This window comes from Eucalyptus grandis, chromosome 3 (genome assembly GCF_016545825.1).
Source record: "Eucalyptus grandis isolate ANBG69807.140 chromosome 3, ASM1654582v1, whole genome shotgun sequence".
NCBI lineage: Eukaryota > Viridiplantae > Streptophyta > Magnoliopsida > Myrtales > Myrtaceae > Eucalyptus > Eucalyptus grandis.
In genome coordinates this window covers 60,759,702-60,781,355 of record NC_052614.1, presented here as the reverse complement: position 1 = coordinate 60,781,355, position 21,654 = coordinate 60,759,702, and the positions used below count along the sequence as shown (strand labels likewise).

General features: G+C 34.8%; 1 protein-coding gene across 1 annotated transcript; it reads right to left on the bottom strand.

Annotated features, from left to right (window-relative positions):
• Positions 1–1,965: 1,965 nt before the first annotated feature.
• On the bottom strand, positions 1,966–8,470 carry LOC108958250. Its single transcript, XM_018870350.2, has 10 exons — positions 8,342–8,470; positions 8,112–8,162; positions 7,813–7,965; positions 7,598–7,651; positions 6,982–7,452; positions 6,692–6,883; positions 6,546–6,596; positions 5,818–5,865; positions 3,195–3,649; positions 1,966–2,763 (listed from the first exon to the last, which is right to left on the bottom strand). The coding sequence occupies exons 1-10, from the start codon at positions 8,409–8,411 to the stop codon at positions 2,146–2,148; spliced, it is 2,163 nt and encodes a 720-aa protein (XP_018725895.2). The 5' UTR covers positions 8,412–8,470; the 3' UTR covers positions 1,966–2,145.
• Positions 8,471–21,654: the final 13,184 nt, after the last annotated feature.

The window sequence follows — 21,654 nt, the reverse complement described above, 5'->3', positions numbered from 1 at the left end:
CTTGATGTGCATTAAAAGTGTTGAGGTGTTGCGGTTTGATTGGCTATTTGACTAGAAGTACATAAAATTTCAAATGCAAGTACCCTTTCGATCCATTCTTGGATTTCTGCAACTCTCATGCCCTTGGACAGCCCCGGATTCATAGTAGTTAGGTATAAGTTTTGTTCAGTTTAGATCCTTGGATTTCGATTTAACCTTGTGTTTTCCTCGTAAAGGTGGCTATGTTCGTTAGAGACGAGCAGGGATGTCGGGTGAATGATGTGTTATTGGAAAGCTTGCAATAAACCTAGATACTCTGGAAGTTTTGGGGTGAGACAAGCTAATTCAAAGAAATTATACTCACATAGAAATTTCAATGTGAGTTTAGTGTATGTGTATATATCACGTGAGGTTGATTCACGTGGTACACTCATGTGCCAGTTTTATTCAGTAAATTGATTTTGATAGCTAGTTTAGCAAACCTCTAATGCTAGCTAATATATAGTTCTGCAAATCTAATTCTTATGCACACTTTGTTAATAATTTTCTATTGATTTACAAAAAATAAATGTTTAAAAGAAATTACTTACGTGTATATATATTCTGTTTAATTATTTATCTATATATAACTAGATGAATGATCAAAGATATATGATAGGTCATAATTCCACATATATTCTGTTAGTTATAATTCCATGTGCCTCACAATTTATGTGGACAAAGTCATGTATTTGATATATTTCGAATTTTATAGTTCCTAAGAATAAAGTCGAATATCTGGTATCACGTCTATCATTGGTATTCTTTATATATAGATTACTTTGATTATCAAACCGTTCATCTAAGGAGCATCTATAAAGAAAAATGAAATGCTCAAAAAGTTTTTCCACGATGAAAATTATATTACATGATTGCACGTATTTTGTTTAAATGTTTAAAAGTAATTGCTTGTGTATACCTAGATTCTATTATGAACGATCTAAATGTAACTAATGAATGATAAGAGATTTATGGTAGGTTTAATTCCATCTATTTCACAATTAATATAAACAAAATCGGGAAAAGTATCAAAAAGTCATAAGCTTATTGCAATTGTATCAATTCAGTTCTAAACTTATTTTTTGGCCAATTGAGTTCTAAACCTTTTGCAATTATATCAGTTCAGTCAATCAAGCTAAAATTGGCTAGTCAAGACGATGAGGTCACCGGTTGGTGCCGACGACAATTTTTTAATAATTTTTTTGAATTATTTTTTTTTTTTTTTTTTTTCTCTCCTCCTTCCTTCTTCCTTTGGCTCCGACGACCGGCCAAAGGGGGAGGGCTGGCCCGGTTGCCGAGCCAAAGGAAGAAGGAGGGAGGAGGAGAGAGGAGGAAGGAGGAGGGAGAAGAAAAAAAGAGAAACAACTAATAAAATAATTTAAAAAATTAAAATATTACTAAACTAATTGTTGCCTGCGCTGGTTAATGGCCACATTAGTACCGATTGGCTAATTTTGGCCAAATTGACTGAACCGACACAATTGCAAAAAGTTTAAGACTCAATTAGCCAAAAAAATAAATTTATGACTAAATTAGTACAATTGTAATAGGTTTACGACTTTTTTGGTAATTTTCCCAAACAAATTCTTATGAGTGGTACGATTCCAATTACTTTACAGTTCAAAAGAATGAAGCATACATTCTTATCAACGAAATTTTGTATGTATAGATTTTTTCTATAAATAATTGTCCATCTCTAATTCCATGATAAAAGTTGTATTATATGATTGCGTGTATGTTGGTAATAAACGTTCGAGATAATTGTTTATATAGGTTATATTTTCAAATACCTGGAGGCCCAATGTTTAAAGCTCATGGAAAATATTTCTGCATAAGGCTAAAAAAAACTAATTTTCAAAAAGTTATATTCCAAGATTGGGCATATTTTGGTACTGGATGCTAAACAAAAATTGTTTTTGGATGTTTGATTCAATTTTAGAGTATCTATAGGCCAAAATTTTAAATAGATCTTTGTTAACAGGGTAGTGAAACATGATACATAGTAATTATTCAAATACTTTGAGGAAATACATTCAGTATCGCATTGGCCCCACTACAAACAACCAAATATAATGAAGACATACACTCTCAAATCAAATTTGTCAATCATGTGATCATGTCCAATAATTATGCCTCACTCCCAATTGCCTTCGGGATGAAAGATGCTGGGACCATAAGTGGATTTAACCATTTCGTATAGCAAGGGAAGCTGTAGTAGTACAAATAAAGCCACGGGGAAAGAGGCCAGCAAAGTGATGGGAATGAGAATCCACTCCAGTCTCTTATCGAGCACAATCGTGAGAGTCGCAGCGAAGGCCACCAACATGAAAGCCAAGGAGAGGAAGAGAAAGAGAGGCCCAATATGATCTTCTTAGGCAACGAGTAGAGAAAATCTTGCGCCTCGAACCGTGATGTTAAGATGGCTAGGAAGAGCAAGATGGCCGTCACAGAGTAGAACAAACCTAATGCATCCGAAATTGCGAAAACTAGGAGGGAATCCTGTCCTAACAACAATGGGACTCCAGTATTGTCATCATTCCCTCCAGGCACAGTGAATGCAGCAGCAAACAATACTGTCGCAATTAAAGTTGAGACAAGCATACATTTATCTGCGGTGTCCTTCATCCACTTCTCTCCACTCTCACGTAACTCTTTGTGGTTGCCTATGAATTTATACCAATATGTTTTGTTGTCGTCGTCGTCATAGTCGGATGCCATACCAGGGATACTCCAGCTTTCCACGGCCTATGCAAAAAACTCACAAATAGGAGTCTCCATAAATGGATAAAATATTTGAAAATTTTCAAAAACAAAAAAAAAATTACGAGGGCACATCTTAAGGAGACTAAGACTTATCCGACAATTGACGTGAAATTGCTACGTTTCAAGTTCATCTATGCTGCAGAATTTCAAAGGTCACTTTCGTCAGAGCTTCGATGATGATTTTGTGGCTCATTTTAGTCAAATAATATATACATGGAAAGTACTACATTTCTACTTTCTAATGAATCAAGTTTCAAGAAATTTTTAGTCTTCTAGAAGAATTCATGAAAAAAATTGGAAAAATTGTCTAAAAAATCTTAAGCTTATTGTACGTTATTAATTTTACAAAAAAAGTTGTCAACAAGATATGATAATGAGAATTATCACTAAACGTGGTTACTATCTATACTTACCTTGTACCATTGGATTTCTCTTTGCATTTGAAATGCTGCTCCGGCCACATTAGTTACCGCATCGAAACTAGGGTAATACTCTGCTGCTACATAGTTTGCTACTGCCTCCATCATCTTGTCTGATTCTTCCTTTGTAGGCCCTGGAGCTAACGACAACTTATTCATTGAGCTTACCTTCAAAAAGAGTCTGAGAGTCCTTTCTTGGCGAAAATTCACAGCACTTATCGTCAACCTATCATCATCAGGCGAAGTTCGAATAAGCTCCGGGAAAAACTGAATGCATAGCTTCACGATTTCACTTATTCCCCTAGCTGTAGCTTGAACCAACAGGTCTTGGAAAAAATCGGTGATCTCGGTAGAGTTCCAATGAGAGATTGCCATGCAAACTTGTTTTGCCAACTTGATTGCCGTCACGTGTTTCAACTTCACCTCGTGAATCCTTTCGATTATAGGAACTACAGAATGTTACAGAAAAAATGAAAACGAAAAACGAAGAGGAGGCAATTGGATTTTACTTTAAAAAAAAAAAAAAAAACCAGCAGTACAGCTTTGCATCCCAATTTTTGTTATCGGACACAACAGTTTACTAATTGTCATAATTTCCCACTTATCGAGCTTGGGTTGGCGGGTGATTGGGAAAACGATCTCGTTCTTTTTAATTTATTTTAACTCTTTCAGAATAGCTATTTTGACTTCTTTTTTTCTCCATCGGGATTCAGTTCCCAAATGCAAAGGGTGAGTTTCAGTAATTGCTGATGCAAAGTACAAAATAAAGTATAAAATCATTTTTGGAATTTTCCAATAAAAGATTTATATCATCGTGTCCAGATGAAAAAAATATATATTCGGATGTGAAGAAAGGAGAAGCGATTAGAGGGTAACTGAAGAAAGTGATCTTCCTTGAAGTTCAAATGAGGCTTTATAATATTAATCATAAATAAGAGAACATAATTATAAGACCTAACCTTATAGAACAGCTTTGAAAGTAACCATGCTAAGGACATCTGTCCAGCTAGGGTAAATCACAGTCGTCTTTGCAAAGATAAGATTATTTCAGATGATATTATTCAAATATGCATAGCAGCTAGTAATAAAAAAATCATATTAATCGTACAATCCATTGTATTGTTATCCATGCTCAACACGAGAAAAAAAAATTTCTTTCTCCATTCTATGTCTCTAACAAAATCAAAACTCCACATCAGGTCACATAACGGTATGTGACATTCGAGTTTACCTGTTACAACTAAAAGACATAGTGATTAGAGTTAACTTGACTCTATTCTAAAAAAAATTCTAATTTGATAAAAATACACGACAACATTATACTTCTGTTTCCTTTTTTTATTTGACAAAAATGGAAGAGTTAGGGATAAGGCTAAAGGATATTTCGGGTACATACAAAAGTTGGGTGAAGATGACAAATGTAACTATGGGCAAAAGTTGTAAATACATTTTGGGAAATGTAGGATACTTTTTAATGGTCAAGTGATTTTTGGGCTAATTTTCGCACTTCGAGTAGTCTAGCTTCTCGAGTAATCTTAAGAGCGCATATTCTTAGATCTTATTTTTCTAGAGTGCTTTCCAACAAATTTGATATACAGGATTACAAGAAGAGGAGGAAAAACTTACTTAGTATCTAACCAACTGCTTGTTGGTATAAGATATATAGCTTGGGATGGAATTCTGGGATGCACAATTTTGTTGAGGCCCACGAAATTCGCTGTCATTGAAATATTTTTCTATTCCAAGCCCTCCCATTATTTTGATTTTTCCTACTTGGTTCTATTCCGATTCTTCATGCCATTTTAAAGTTGCCAAATGAAAGTGTAAATTTACTATTTTAAATGCGATTATATTATAAATCCATGCCTTCATCTATTGCAACCTTATTTCAAAGTCGATGACGTGAGGGGCTTGCCCTCGGTCCCATGCCCAATTCCTGCACCCTCTTAACATATTCTTTCTTGCTGTCTTCATTGTTCTTATTCTTCCCAAAAGATTTACATGCTTGATAGAGATAATGGAGCAAACATGATTTCACGAATCAAGATTGAAGGAGAGGTGCTAGGTTTACATAACTCTTATTCCATATCCTCCGGTTAGATCATTTAGCCATAAGCAAGAAATTCCTTGGCTGACATCAAAGCTCGCCTTAATTTGTAGTTTCATTTGTTCTTTTTTGACTTTCTTTTTACATTTTCACGACTCTTGCAATTAGAATTTGGTGAATATCTGAAATCTTTGAAAATATAACAATATTAACCCAGAAAATCATATATAACTTTGTTTGAGTTTTAATAATATTTTGAAGGATTTTTATTAGGTCCGTTGACGTTGTAAATAGTAAGTAACATATTCACTATTGGACAGTTAATACGTGGAAAAATTTAATTACAAAACTAATTTTAAATACACATACTACCCATCCAATGATAAATGGGTAACGGTTTTTTAAAACATGGACTGGCCGTAACATAAATTCTTTTTCAAATTATGGCAAAGAATTGAGTAGGAGGTTTTTTGACTTATAAAAGAAGTCAAAAACAAACATGCCATAGACTTTTAGTAGGAGAGTGAGGGCCAGATATAGAGACAATATTATGATAAAACGGAAACGTACCTACAATTTTGGCAGCATTCCAAAGTGATCTTGTAAGACATTGAAGCACTACAATCAAGTTGCAAAGAAAAGTCCGTCACTAGATATGAAAGCATTGTAAGACCCAGCGCAAGGCTCGACCCTCACCCGCGAGGTGGCCGGTGAGGGCAGCCTCACCCTCGTCGGCCGTCGCCTGGGTTGGTCGCCGAGGTTCGGCGACCGGCTGGAGGAAGAAGATGACAATAAAAAAAGAAAAATAAAAAATAAATAAAAAATAAAAATATTAAAATATTAAAATATTAAAATATTATTAAAAGATGTCCATGTCAGCGCCGATCAGGTCATGTTAGCCGGTCGGCGTCCAGTCAGCAAAATCCGGCCAAAATTGGCCGAAAAGGACTGAATTGGCACAACGTAAAAAGGTTTAGGACTAAATCGGCACCAAAAAAATGTTTATGACTAAATCGGCAAAAAGACAAAAGGTTTATGACATTTTGGCACTTTTCCCCAATATTTATGCACTTGGTTGAATCATATATTGTTCACTGGGGATAGCTGATCCATAAGGTAGTTTGTTTTCAGGCCATTATTCAAGTAAAACTAGGTCAGGGAACCTGAATATGTCCTACAAAGAAACAATGATTTCCGGTTTCTTTTGCTACGGAGGGAATCGATCTAAGAAAATTTACTGAAGTTCAAAATCATAAAATGTCCAAAGATAATGCCCACCAGCAAAAGTGCGTACCCACCTGGATCCGAATTTTTATCTGTTGGTTTGTGGTTCAAGTCCACCGGAATACCTTCAGTTCATATACAAAAGAGTAGGTGATGAGCCCGGTAAGATCATCTTGAAGGGAATCAGTAATGAAGGGATGCGAGAGAAGAAAGTACTAACATTTGTATATCAGTGTTTCCATAAAACTGAGCCTCGTTCCGCTGGGAAAGTTAGACTCCCTCGACGCCAATGCGTCTAGTATAGAACGTTGGTCATCATCATCCTCACTATTTTTATCATCTTTTTTATCATCTTCACCTTTTTTCTCGATTATTAAGTGTGGGTACCGCCTGACTAGATAAAGGGTGATATCTGTCCGAATTCACCAGCAAAGTTGATCAGGAAAATATGCTAAGTCTAGAATGAAGGAAAACAGATGGAACTGAGATAAAGAGCGATGGTGATCTTACCTAGATGACCAGCGTAGGTGAGATCTATAATGGTGTCTATCGTAGGCCCATTGTCCGTTGTATTTTCCGCCAAGAACCAGGCAATCTCCTTATGCATAGAAGCTTCTAGAGCAGATATTTCCAAAGGAACACGTCCTTTATGATCTTTAATTTTCGTCAAATTAGGATTACTTCTAACTAATGCCTTGACCATCCTTATCCTTCCACACAGGACAGCATTGTGGAGGGCAGTACGGCCATCCCAATCACACATTTCAAGCACTTTCGGATATGGAAGCAAGAGTTTAACCAGGTTCTCAACAAATTGGTCTTGTGCACTCAAAGCGGCTATGTGAAGCACTGTTTCTGATCTGCGTGTTATTTTGGCCATCTTTGAAGCAGAATTTTGTTTGAAAAATCTTTCAGCAAATTCCCAATCGCCCCTGAATGCGGCTTGCAACAATGGTCGGTAATAGGGTTCATTCACTGCCACTGCAATGGATGCGAACTTTTCAGGCCATAGTTAATAATTTTTCCTTGCAAACATTGAGTAGTGTCCCAGAAAAGAACAATTTCATCAAAATCCGCCTCAAATATTAATTTCACAATGCAATAAATATATAGAGGGATACCGCACCTGGGGCATCTGTGGATTTAGAAGAAGCTGATCCAACGGTTTTGTCTTTGACATCTGTAGGAGAAAGAATGAGCATAAAGTCCTGCTCATATATGATTTTTTTCCCCTCTCTTTCCAACCCAAGGTCAGGGTTATGTTTATTCAATGATAAAGCAAAGAAAAAGAGCCATGAGAAAATATAAGTTCGGCATAGTTAAAGACCAAAGCGCTTATACCATCTTTTTTCTCGGTTGGAAAATATATGGTCAGGGTTATGTTTGAAGCAGAATCTTGTCCGAAAAATCTTTTAGCAGATTCCCAATCGCCCCTGAATGCAGCTTGCAACGATGGTGGGTTACAGGGTCCATCCACTTCCTTCTTCGATATATCTGCCATGGATACGAACTTTTCAAGCCATTTTTTAAGACTTTTTCCTTGCAGACATTCAGAAGTGTCCCAGAAAAGAAAAATGTCATCAAGATCCTACCCAAATACTAATTTCACAAAGAAATAAATCTATTGAGGGATTCCGCACCTGGGGCACCTCTGGATTGAGAAGGGGCTGATCCAACGGTTACATGAACATCTTCGACATATGCAGAAGAAAGAGTATGTAGAAGAAAAAGTGAGCACAAAGTCCTCATAATGATTTTTTTGTCTTTTCCTAGCCAAGGTCACGGCTATGTTTGTTCGATGAAAAGGCAGATAAAAAGAACCATGAGAATATACAAATTCCAACATATTTTAAGACCAAATCGCTTATACCGTAATTTTTCTCAGCTGGTGTTTCTGCATGAATCGAGTTCCCGTGTTGTTCGCTCGGTTGCGTCGCCATGCTCTCCTGGTTAGTCTTCCAACAACCAAGTAAACGGGGATTTCAAAAGAGAGTTACTACTTTCCTAGAAAGTTTAAACAGTGATGTCAATCAGCTGAGAAGGACCTTTTATAACTAAGCTCGGGTTTTCGACCACTAGCCGAATAATGCCTTGAACCTTGCTTGTTTTTATGTTTATTTATTCGCAAATATATATATATATATATATATATCGTATTCTATTATAACATAGCATGCGGTTCATACGGTCTTTCTCTCATGCCTCATGGGGTCGCTACGGGGACTTCAATATTTATTACTTGTCGAGCCCTATGGCTGGCGGTTTCTATTCACAATAGGGAAAAGTGACAAAAAGTCATAAACCTTTTGTTTTCGTGCCGATTTAATCATAAACCTTTTTTTTTGTGCTGATTTAGTTCTAAACATTTTTATGTTGCGTCAATTTAGTCATTTCCGGCCAATTTTGGCCAGATTTTGCTAACTCGACACCGGTTGGCTAACATTGACAATTTTTAATAATATTTTAATATTTTTTAATTTTTGATTTTTATTTTCCCACCGGCCACCTCGACAGTGGCCTCGAGGGCGATCTCGGTACCGTGGGGCGAGGCTCGTCCTTGTCGGATCTCGCGAGGTCGATCCTCACCAGCAATGGTCGAGGCTTGACCCTCTCTAAATCTGGTGAGGGTGAGCCTTGCCGCCCTCGCGACCACCGGCGAGGTGGCTGGCGAGGTCGACGTCGACCTCACCGGCCGTTGCCTATAGCCGGTCATCGACGTCCAAATGACCGGCCGGAGGAAGAAGAGTAGAAGAAAAAAAGAAAAAAATAAAGAAAAATATTAAAATCACATAATATATATATATATATATATATATATATATATATATTTGGCTTTCCCCGAGACTTTGTGAATGGACCAGTCAAACCGATGAGTTGGGTTGCATTTTGGTGATCGTACAAGGTAAATTCAAAAGGTGTCCTTTTAACATCAATGTTTATGCTTTTGTCAAAAAGTCAAAGTCACATAAATTTTTTTTTTTTTGGCTTTATCTGAGACTTTGTGAATGGACCAGTCAAACTGATGATTTAGGTTGCATTTCGGTGATCATACATGGATCTGACCAAAATTGGCCAGAAATGACTGAATTGGTATAACGTAAAAAGGTTTATGACTAGATGGGCACCAAAAAAGGGTTTCGGACTAAATCGGCAAAAAAACAAAAGGTTTATGACTTTTTTGACACTTTTCCCGCACACAATAACCATAGGAAATTGCTAATTTCGCTAAGAAAATGTACCCGTTTCGTCCTTTACCCCATATTGATGTATTTCATCCCGCTATTTTATCTTTCATGGATGGCATTTTGTCATTCACATGTTGCTCTTAACTTTTCAAGAATCTTCACGGAAGATAAGTAATTATTTTGATTTTTCGTGTACTCAACTCATCGTGTGCTCAGATAATGAATTATGAAATGGATTTCTAAATGCGTACCAAATATAATTTTTGTTTATACCCATTGGATATTATAAGTATTCATCTATTCGTTGACAATTGAATCAGGCAGCATCCACACGTTTGTATTGTTTTGTCTAGATGGGAATTATTTATGTTTGTCTTGTTATTTACACATGATATAAGGAATATCCCGTCCCATAAGCTTGATAAATTCAAATGGTGTCATTTTAACATCAATGCTTATGCTATATATTTGGCTTTCTCAGAGACTTTGTGAATGGACCAGTCAAACCGATGAGTTGGGTTGCATTTGGGTGATCGTACATGGTAAATTCAAAAGGTGTCCCTTTAACGTCAATGGTTATGCTTTTCTCAAAATGTCAAAGTCACATAATTTTTTTTTTTTTTTTTGGCTTTATCTCAGACTTTGTGAATGGACCAGTCAAACCGATGAGTTGGGTTGCATTTGGGTGATCATACATGGATCTGACTAAAATTGGCCGGAAATTACTGAATTGGCACAATGTAAAAAGGTTTAGGACTAAATGGGCACCAAAAAAAGATTTCGGAGTAAATCGGCACAAAAACAAAAGGTTTATGACTTTTTTGACACTTTTCCCGCTCACAATAACCACAGGAAAGTGTGAATTTAACAAAGAAATTGTACCTGTTTCGTCTTTAACCCCATATTGATGTATTTCATTCCGATATTTTATCTTTCATGGATGGCATTTTGTCATTCACATGTTGCTCTTAACTTTTCAAGAATCTTTACAGAAGATAAGTAATTATTTTGATTTTTCGTGTACTCAACTCATCGTGTCCTCAGATAATGAATTATGAAATGGATTTCTAAATGCGTACCAAATATAATTATTGTTTATACCCGTTTGATATTATAAGTATTCATCTATTTATTGAGAATTGAATCAGGGAGCATCCACACGTTTATATTGCTTTGTCTAGATGGGAATTATTTATGTTTGTCTTGTTATTTACACATGATATATGGAATATCCTGTCCCATAAGCTTGATAAATTCAAATGGTGTCCTTTTAACATCAATGCTTATGCTTTTGTCGAAAAGTAAAACTCACATAATATATATATATATATATATATATATATATATATATATTTTTGGCTTTGTCTTAGACTTTGTGAATGGACCAGTCAAACCGATGACTTGGGTTGTATTTGGGTGATCATACAACGTAAATTCGAAAGGTGTCCTTTTAACATCAATGATTATGCTTGTGTCAAAAAGTCAAAGTCACAAATATTTTTTTTTTTTTTGGCTTTATCTGTGACTTTGTGAATGGACCAATGAAACCGATGATTTCAGTTGCATTTCGGTGATCATACATGGATCTGACCAAAATTGGCTGGAAATGACTGAATTTGTACAACATAAAAAGGTTTAGAACTAAATGGGCACCAAAAAATGGTTTCGGACTAAATCGGCAGAAAAACAAAAGGTTTAGGACTTTTTTGATACTTTTCCCACGCACAATAACCATAGGAAATTGCGAATTTCACTAAGAAAATGTACCTATTTCATCCTTTACCCCATATTGATGTATTTCATTCCGATATTTTATCTTTCATGGATGGCATTTTGTCATTCACATGTTGCTCTTAACTTTTCAAGAATGTTTACAGAAGATAAGTAATTATTCTGATTATTCGTATACTAAACTCATCGTGTCCTCAAATAATGAATTATGAAATGGATTTCTAAATGCGTACCGAATATAATGTTGGTTTATACCATTTTGATATTATAAGTATTCATCTATTCGTTGAGAATTGAATCAGGGAGCATCCACACGTTTTATAGTGTTTTGTCTAGATGGGAATTATTTATGTTTGTCCTGTTATTTACACATGATATAAGGAATATCCCGTCCCATAAGCTTGATAAATTGAAATGGTGTCCTTTTAACATCAATGCTTATGCTTTTGTCAAAAAGTAACAGTCACATAATATATATATATATATATATATATATATATATATATATATTTGGCTTTGTCTTAGACTTTGTGAATGGAGCAGTCAAACTGATGAGTTGGGTTGCATTTGGGTGATCATACAACGTAAATTCAAAAGGTGTCCTTTTAACATCAATGATTATGCTTTTGTCAAAAAGTCAAAGTCACAATTTTTTTTTTGGCTTTATATGTGACTTTGTGAATGGACTAATGAAACCGATGATTTCGGTTGCATTTCAGTGATCATACATGGATTTGACAAAAATTGGCTGGAAATGACTGAATTTGTACAACGTAAAAATGTTTATGACTAAATGGACACCAAAAAAGGGTTTCGGTCTAAATCGGCACAAAAACAAAAGATTTAGGACTTTTTGACACTTTTCCTGCGCACAATCAGCATAGGAATTGCGAATTTCACTAAGAAAATGTACCTGTTTCGTCCTTTACCCCATATTGATGTATTTCATTCCGATATTTTATCTTTCATGGATGGCATTTTGTCATTCACATGTTGCTCTTAACTTTTCAAGAATGTTTACAGAAGATAAGTAATTATTCTGATTATTCGTGTACTGAACTCATCGTGTCCTCAAATAATGAATTATGAAATGGATTTCTAAATGCGTACCAAATATAATGTTGGTTTATACCATTTTGATATTATAAGTATTCATCTATTCGTTGAGAATTGAATCAGGGAGCATCCACACGTTTTATAGTGTTTTGTCTAGATGGGAATTATTTATGTTTGTCCTGTTATTTACACATGATATAAGGAATATCCCGTCCCATAAGCTTGATAAATTGAAATGGTGTCCTTTTAACATCAATGCTTATGCTTTTGTCAAAAAGCAACAGTCACATAATATATATATATATATATATATATATATATATATATTTTGGCTTTGTCTTAGACTTTGTGAATGGAGCAGTCAAACTGATGAGTTGGATTGCATTTGGGTGATCATACAACGTAAATTCAAAAGGTGTCCTTTTAACATCAATGATTATGTTTTTGTCAAAAAGTCAAAGTCACAATTTTTTTTTTTGGCTTTATATGTGACTTTGTGAATGGACTAATGAAACTGATGATTTCGGTTGCATTTCGGTGATCATACATGGATTTGACAAAAATTGGCTGGAAATGACTGAATTTGTACAACGTAAAAAGGTTTATGACTAAATGGACACCAAAAAAGGGTTTCGGTCTAAATCGGCACAAAAACAAAAGATTTAGGACTTTTTGACACTTTTCACGAGCACAATCACCATAGAAATTGCGAATTTCACTAAGAAATGTACCTATTTCGTCCTTTACCCCATATTGATGTATTTCATTTCGATATTTTATCTTTCATGGATGGCATTTTGTCATTCACATTTTGCTCTTAACTTTTCAAGAATGTTTACAGAATATAAGTAATTATTCTGATTATTCGTGTACTGAACTCATCGTGTCCTCAAATAATGAATTATGAAATGGATTTCTAAATGCGTACCGAATATAATGTTGGTTTATACCATTTTGATATAATAAGTATTAATCTATTCGTTGAGAATTGAATCAGGGAGCATCCACACGTTTTATATTGTTTTGTCTAGATGGGAATTATTTATGTTTGTCTTGTTATTTACACATGATATGATAAATTGAAATGGTGTCCTTTTAACATCAATGCTTATCCTTTTCTCGAAAAGTAAAAGTCACATAATATATATTTGGCTTTGTCTTAGACTTTGTGAATTGACCGGTCAAACCGATGAGTTGGGTTGCATTTGGGTGATCATATAAGGTAAATTCAAAAGGTGTCCTTGTAACATCAATGTTTATGCTTGTGTCAAGAAGTCAAAGTCACATATATATATATATATTTTTTTTTTGTGGCTTTATCTGAGACTTTGTGAATGGACCAATCAAACCGATGATTTCGGTTGCATTTCGGTGATCATACATGGATCTGACCAAAATTGGCTGCAAATGACTGAATTGTTACAACGTAAAAAAGGTTTAGGACTAAATGGACACTAAAAAAGGGTTTCGGACTAAATCGGCACAAAAACAAAAAGGTTTATGATTTTTGACACTTTTCCCACGCACAATCACCATAGGAAATTGCGAATTTCACTAAGAAAAGGTACCTGTTTCGTCCTTTACCCCATAATGATGTATTTCGTTCCGATATTTTATCTTTCATGGATGGCATTTTGTCATTCACATGTTGCTCTTAACTTTTCAAGAATGTTTACAGAAGATAAGTAATTATTCTGATTATTCGTGTACTGAACTCATCGTGTCCTCAAATAATGAATTATGAAATTGATTTCTAAATGCTTACGAAATATAATTTTGGTTTATACCATTTTGATATTATAAGTATTCATCTATTCGTTGAGAATTGAATCAGGGAGCATCAACACGTTTTATATTGTTTTGTCTAGATGGGAATTATTTATATTTGTCTTGTTATTTACACATGATATAAGGAATATCCCATCCCATAAGCTTGGATAAATTCAAATGGTGTCCTTTTAACATCAATGCTTATGCTTTTGTCAAAAAGTAAAAGTCACATAATATATATGGCTTTCTCTGAGACTTTGTGAATGGATCAGTCAAACCGATGAGTTGGGTTGCATTTGGGTGATCGTACATGGTAAATTCAAAAGGTTTCCTTTTAACATCAATGCTTATTATGTTTTTTTCAAAAAGTCAAAGTCAAGTAATATATTTATATTTGTTTTTTGGCTTTACCGAGACTTTGTGAATGGACTAGTCAAACCGATGAGTTGGGTTGCATTTGGGTGATATGTGTGGATCTGACCAAAATTGGCCGAAAAATGAATGAAATGGCACAACGTAAAATGTTTAGCACTAAATAGGCACCCAAAAAGGTTTCGGACTAAATCGGCACAAAAACAAAAGATTTAGGACTTTTTTGACACTTTTCCTGCTCACAATAACCATAGGAAATTACAAATTTCGCTAAGAGAATGTACTTGTTTTGTCCTTAACCCCATATTGATGTATTTCATTGTGACATTTTATCTTTCATGGATGGCATTTTGTCATTGACGTGTTGCTCTTAACTTTTCAAGAATCTTTACAGAAGAAAAGTAATTATTTTGATTTTCCGTGTACTAAGCTCATCGTGTCCACAGATAATGAATTATGAAATGGATTTCTAAATGTGCACCAAATATAATTTATGCTTATACCCATTTGATATTATAAGTATCCCTCTTTTCGTTGAGAATTGAATCAGGGAGCATCCACACGTTTATATTGTTTTGCCAAGATGGGAATTATTTATGTTTGTCTTGTTATTTACACATGATATATGGAATATCCCGTCCCATAAGCTTGATAAATTCAAATGGTGTCCTTTTAACATCAATGCTTATGCTTTTGTCGAAAAGTAAAAGTCACATAATATATATATATATATATATATATATATATATATATATATATATATATATATATGGCTTTCTCTTAGACTTTGTGAATGGACCAATCAAACCGATGAGTTGGGTTGCATTTGGGTGATCATACATGGTAAATTCAAAAGGTGTCCTTTTAACATCAATGATTACGCTTTTGTGAAAAATTCAAAGTCACATAATTTTATTTATTTTTTGGCTTTATCTAAGACTTTGTGAATGGACCGGTCAACAAACCGATGAGTTGGGTTGCATTTGGGTGATCATACATGGATCTGACCCAAATTGGCTAGAAATGAATGAATTGGTACAACGTAAAAAGGTTTAGGACTAAATGGGTACCATAAAAAGGTTTTGGACTAAATCGGCACAAAAACAAAAGGTTTAGGGCTTTTTTGACACATTTCCTGCTCACAATAAACATAGGAAATTGCGAATTTTGCTATGAAAATGCACATGTTTCGTCCTTTACCCCATATTGATGTATTTCATTCTGATATTTTATCTTTCATGGATTGCATTTTGTCATTCACATGTTGCTCTTAACTTTTCAAGAATGTTTACAGAAGATAAGTAATTATTCTGAATTTTCGTGTACAGAACTCATCGTGTCCTCAAATAATGAATTATGAAATGGATTTCTAAATGCGTACCAAATATAATTTTGGTTTATACCATTTTGATATTATAAGTATTCATCTATTCATTGAGAATTGAATCAGGAAGCATCCACACGTTTATATTGCTTTGTCTAGATGGGAATTATTTATGTTTGTCTTGTTATTTACACATGATATATGGAATATCCCGTCCCATAAGCTTGATAAATTCAAATGGTGTCCTTTTAACATCAATGCTTATGCTTTTGTCAAAAAGTAAAACTCACATAATATATATATATATATATATATATATATATATATATATATATATTTGGCTTTGTCTTAGACTTTGTGAAAGGACCAGTCAAACCGATGAGTTGGGTTGCATTTGGGTGATCATACAAGGTAAATTCAAAAGGTGTCCTTTTAACATCAATGATTATGCTTTTGTCAAAAAGTCAAAGTCACAATTTTTTTTAATTTTTTTGGCTTTATATGTGACTTTGTGAATGGACCAATGAAACCAATGATTTGGGTTGCATTTCGGTGATCATACATGGATCTGACCAAAATTGGCTGGAAATGACTGAATTAGTATAACGTAAAAAGGTTTAGGACTAAATGGGCACCACAAAAAGGTTTCGGACTAAATCTGTGCAAAACAAAAGGTTTAGGACTTTTTTGACACTTTTCCCGCGCACAATAACCACAGGAAATTGCGAATTTCACTAAGAAAATGTACCTGTTTCGTCCTTTACCCCATATTGATGTATTTCGTTCCGATATTTTATCTTTCATGGATGGCATTTTGTCATTCACATGTTGCTCTTAACTTTTCAAGAATGTTTACAGAAGATAAGTAATTATTCTGATTATTTGTATACTGAACTCATTGTGTCCTCAAATAATGAATTATGAAATGGATTTCTAAATGCATACCTAATATAATTTTGGTTTATACCATTTTGATATTATAAGTATTCATCTATTCGTTGATAATTGAATCAGGGAGCATCCACACGTTTTATAATGTTTTGTCTAGATGGGAATTATTTATGTTTGTCTTGTTATTTACACATGATATGATAAATTCAAATGGTGTCCTTTTTAACATCAATGCTTATGCTTTTGTCGAAAAGTAAAAGTCACATAATATATATATATATATATATATATATATATATATTTGGCTTTGTCTTAGACTTTGTGAATCGACCGGTCAAACCGATGAGTTGGGTTGCATTAGGGTGATCATACAAGGTAAATTAAAAAGGTGTCCTTTTAACATCAATGTTTATGCTTTTGTCAAAAAGTCAAAGTCACATAATTTATTTTTTTGGCTTTATCTGAGACTTTGTGAAAGGACCAATGAAACCGATGATTTCGGTTGCATTTCGGTGATCATACATGGATCTGACCAAAATTACCTGGAAATGAGTTAATTGGTACAACGTAAAAATGTTTAGGACTAAATGGGCACCAAAAAAGGGTTTCGGACTAAATCGGCACAAAAACAAAAGGTTTAGGACTTTTTTGACACTTTTCCCGTGCACAATAACCATAGGAAATTGCAAAATTCACTAAGAAATGTACCTGTTTTGTCCTTTACCCCATATTGATGTATTTCATTCCGATATTTTATCTTTCATAGATGGCATTTTGTCATTCACATGTTGCTCTTAACTTTTCAAGAATGTTTACAGAAGATAAGTAATTATTCTGATTATTCGTGTACTGAACTCATCGTGTCCTCAAATAATGAATTATGAAATGGATTTCTAAATGCATACCTAATATAATTTTGGTTTATACCATTTTGATATTATAAGTATTCATCTATTCGTTGATAATTGAATCAGGGAGCATCCACACGTTTTATATTGTTTTGTCTAGATGGGAATTATTTATATTTGTCTTGTTATTTACACATGATATAAGGAATATCCCGTCCCATAAGCTTGATAAATTCAAATGGTGTCCTTTTAACATCAATGCTTATGCTTTTGTCAAAAAGTAAAAGTCACATAATATATATATATATATATATATATATATATATATATATCGCTTTCTTTGAGACTTTGTGAATGGACCAGTCAAACCGATGAATTGGGTTGCATTTGGGTGATCGTACATGGTAAATTGAAAATGTTTCCTTTTAACATGAACGCTTATTATGCTTTTGTCAAAAAGTCAAAGTCAAGTAATATATTTATATTTTTTTTTTTTGGATTTATCGAGACTTTGTGAATGGACTAGTCAAACAGATGAGTTGGGTTGCATTTGGGTGATCATGGGTGGATCTGACCAAAATTAGCCGGAAATAACTGAAATGGCACAACGTAAAAGGTTTAGCACTAAATAGGCACCCAAAAAAGGTTTCGGACTAAATCGGCACAAAACTAAAAGGTTTAGGACTTTTTTGACACTTTTCCTGCTCACAATAACCATAGGAAATTACAAATTTCGCTAAGAAAATGTACCTGTTTTGTCCTTAACCCCATATTGATGTATTTCATTGTGATATTTTATCTTTCATGGATGGCATTTTGTCATTCACGTGTTGCTCTTAACTTTTCAAGAATCTTTACAGAAGATAAGTAATTATTTTGATTTTTCGTGTACTAAGCTCATCGTGTCCACAGATAATGAATTATGAAATGGATTTCTAAATGTGTACCAAATATAATTTTTGTTTATACCCATTTGATATTATAAATATTCCTCTATTCGTTGAGAATTGAATCAGGGAGCATCCACACGTTTATATTGTTTTGCCAAGATGGGAATTATTTATGTTTGTCTTGTTATTTACACATGATATATGGAATATCCCGTCCCATAAGCTTGATAAATTCAAATGGTGTCCTTTTAACATCAATGCTTATGCTTTTGTCGAAAAGTAAAAGTCACATAATATATATATATATATATATATATATATATATATATATATGGCTTTCTCTTAGACTTTGTGAATGGACCAGTCAAACCGATGAGTTGGGTTGCATTTGGGTGATCATACATGGATCTGACCAAAGTTGGCCGTAAATTACTGAATTGGCACAACGTAAAAAGGTTTAGGATTAAATGGGCACCAAAACAGGTTTCGGTGTAAATCGGCACAAAAACAAAAGGTTTAGAACTTTTTTGACACTTTTCTTGCTCAAAATAACCATAGGATATTGCGAATCTCGCTATGAAAATGTACCTGTTTCGTCCTTAATCTCATATTGATGTATTTCATTCCGATATTTTTCTTTTCATGGATGGCATTTTGTTATTCACATGTTGCTCTTAACTTTTCAAGAATCTTTACAGAAGATAAGTAATTACTTTGATTTTTCGTGTACTCAACTCATCGTGTCCTCAGATAATGAATTATGAAATGGATTTCTAAATGCATACCAAATATAATTTTGGTTTATACCCATTTGATATTATAAGTATTCATCTATTCGTTGAGAATTGAATCATGGAGCATCCACACGTTTATATTGTTTTGTCTAGATGGGAATTATTTATGTTTGTCTTGTTATTTACACATGATATATGGAATATCCCCTCCCATAAGCTTGATAAATTCAAATGGTGTCCTTTTAACATCAATGCTTATGCTTTCGTGGAAATGTAAAAGTCACACACACACACACACACACACACACACACACACACACACATATATATATATATTTGGCTTTCTCAGAGACTTTGTGAATGGACCAGTCAAACCGATGAGTTGGGTTGCATTTGGGTGTTCCTACATGGATCTTAAGATAATTTCCTAGGATAAAATTTCTTATTCTTCAATAGCTAGTGATATGGTATGATTTCCTACTTTAGAAGAATTTGATTGATTATCAATCTTAAAGATTATCTAAGTTGAAAATATCGATCCCGCATGATATATTGGTTGATTGGCAATCATTCTAAAAACAAAGAGACTTTCCATAGACAAGCTGCTCTATTTCTTGAAGCCAAAGATTTGATTGTATGTGCTACCAAATCTATGGAACTCAAATTGATTAATTTCAACAGCTAACTTGATCTTCCACATTTATCATCCGATGGATAAATTGGAGATTGTTTCTCTGAAAATTGACCAACGGGAAGATTGGATACAAAGCAATATAAAAGGATATCAATTCGACGCCGAGAGAATAACATGAAATCAGAGTGCAAAAATTTGAATATGAAGAAAAGGTTTACCTTCTTTAGTATCTTCTATGGGGGTAAGTACACTATTAGTGCCAAAAGTTGTGTACGGTGCTCGCTTTGGTGCCAAAAGTTTATTTTGGATCACTTAAGTGCCAAAATTTTTGAAAAACAATGATTTTAGTCGCAACTCCGATCTAGCTGGCTGGAAATCCGACATGACACTTTTTTTTTTTTTTTTTATTTTTGAAGTTGATGTGGCTCACTGGAGAGTACAGTCAATATTTAAACAGCAAAACGACGCCGTTTGGTGTCTCTCCCCCAATTCAAAACCCCAAATTCCCAAATTGAGAGAGAGAGAGAGAAGATAAGCCGCCTGAATCTTCCCTCCTCCTCCCCCTTCAACCGCCCACAACCCTTGCCTCTGCCTTTGCTGGCAATGGGCCAGTCGCTGTCCTCAACGGCCCCTACGCTTGGCGGCCGCTGCTCTGACCCCGACCCCAACCCCGACCCCGATGATGGCCACTCGACGGCCAAGTCGAAGGCCGTGATCTAGCCGATGCTCGGGGAGGCTGCCAACAAGTGCGCTACCCCCAATCTCTCCCTCTCTATCTCTGATCTCCCTGACAAGTGCTTGGCCTGCATCTTACAGTGCCTAGGTTCCAACGACCGAGACCAGTGCTCCCTCGTGTGCCGCCACTTGCTCATGATCAAAGGCCAAAACCACTAGAGGCTCCCCCTCCACGCCCACTCAAAGCTATTGGACGCGGTCCCGACTGAGCGACGTTGAAGCTAGTGAAATGTTACAGAGATTGGGACATGGTGCTACTACGATGGAGGCCAAGTGACGGCGGTTGAGCGACGGTGGCCAAGTAAGCTAGGTCGGCGTTGGGTGAGGATTGGACTAAAAAAAATCCTAATTCCAATCCCCAAATGAGTTGTGCGACGTCATTTTTGTGAGGCCATTCACTTAGGATGGCAAAACGACGTCGTTTTCTTAAGGAGGATGGAAAACGACGTCGTTCAAAAACCATCTCAATTTTTTTAAAAAAATATAAAATCCATGTAATCATTTTGACCGAAATTTCTTGTCGATGACACCAAAGTGAGCGACATACATAACTTTTGGCACTGACAGTGTACTTACCCCTCTTCTAAGTGCTAAAAATTGTAATCTCTTGAGAAGTGTTGACAATGTTGACAATGTTATAGTCTGTGCCTAAGTGGGAGATAGTGAAATCTATTAGCTTGCATATAAGTTGAACCAACTTGGGGAACAAACACTTGGATATAAACGGCACAACTTGCCGTAATTCTCAAGGATTGATTAGTGGAATCTAGCTAGTAAGCTGTTAACTGGGAGAGTGGAAGTTGATTTATACCAAGTTAAACCACTATAAAGCTATAAGTGCATCATTCTCTATCTCTCTACTCTTCACAAAACTGTCTGATAGAAGCATTGCACTACATTGTTCGATACTAGATCTTACTTATATCAACAGTCATTTTTATCTCATCACACCTAAATTATCTTGATTATGTTAATTCCATAATAATTTGTCAAGTTTATTAAAATCACCTATT

Bases quoted from the DNA above. Each gene is read 5' to 3' on its own strand.
- LOC108958250 (XM_018870350.2), bottom strand. From the start codon at position 8,411: ATGGCGACGCAACCGAGCGAACAACACGGGAACTCGATTCATGCAGAA. The intron at 6,597-6,691 runs GTTAGTACTTTC...TATGAACTGAAG, and splicing joins GGAAACACTGATATACAAAT to GTATTCCGGTGGACTTGAAC. The intron at 5,866-6,545 runs GTGGGTACGCAC...ACTTGATTGTAG, and splicing joins AGATAAAAATTCGGATCCAG to TGCTTCAATGTCTTACAAGA.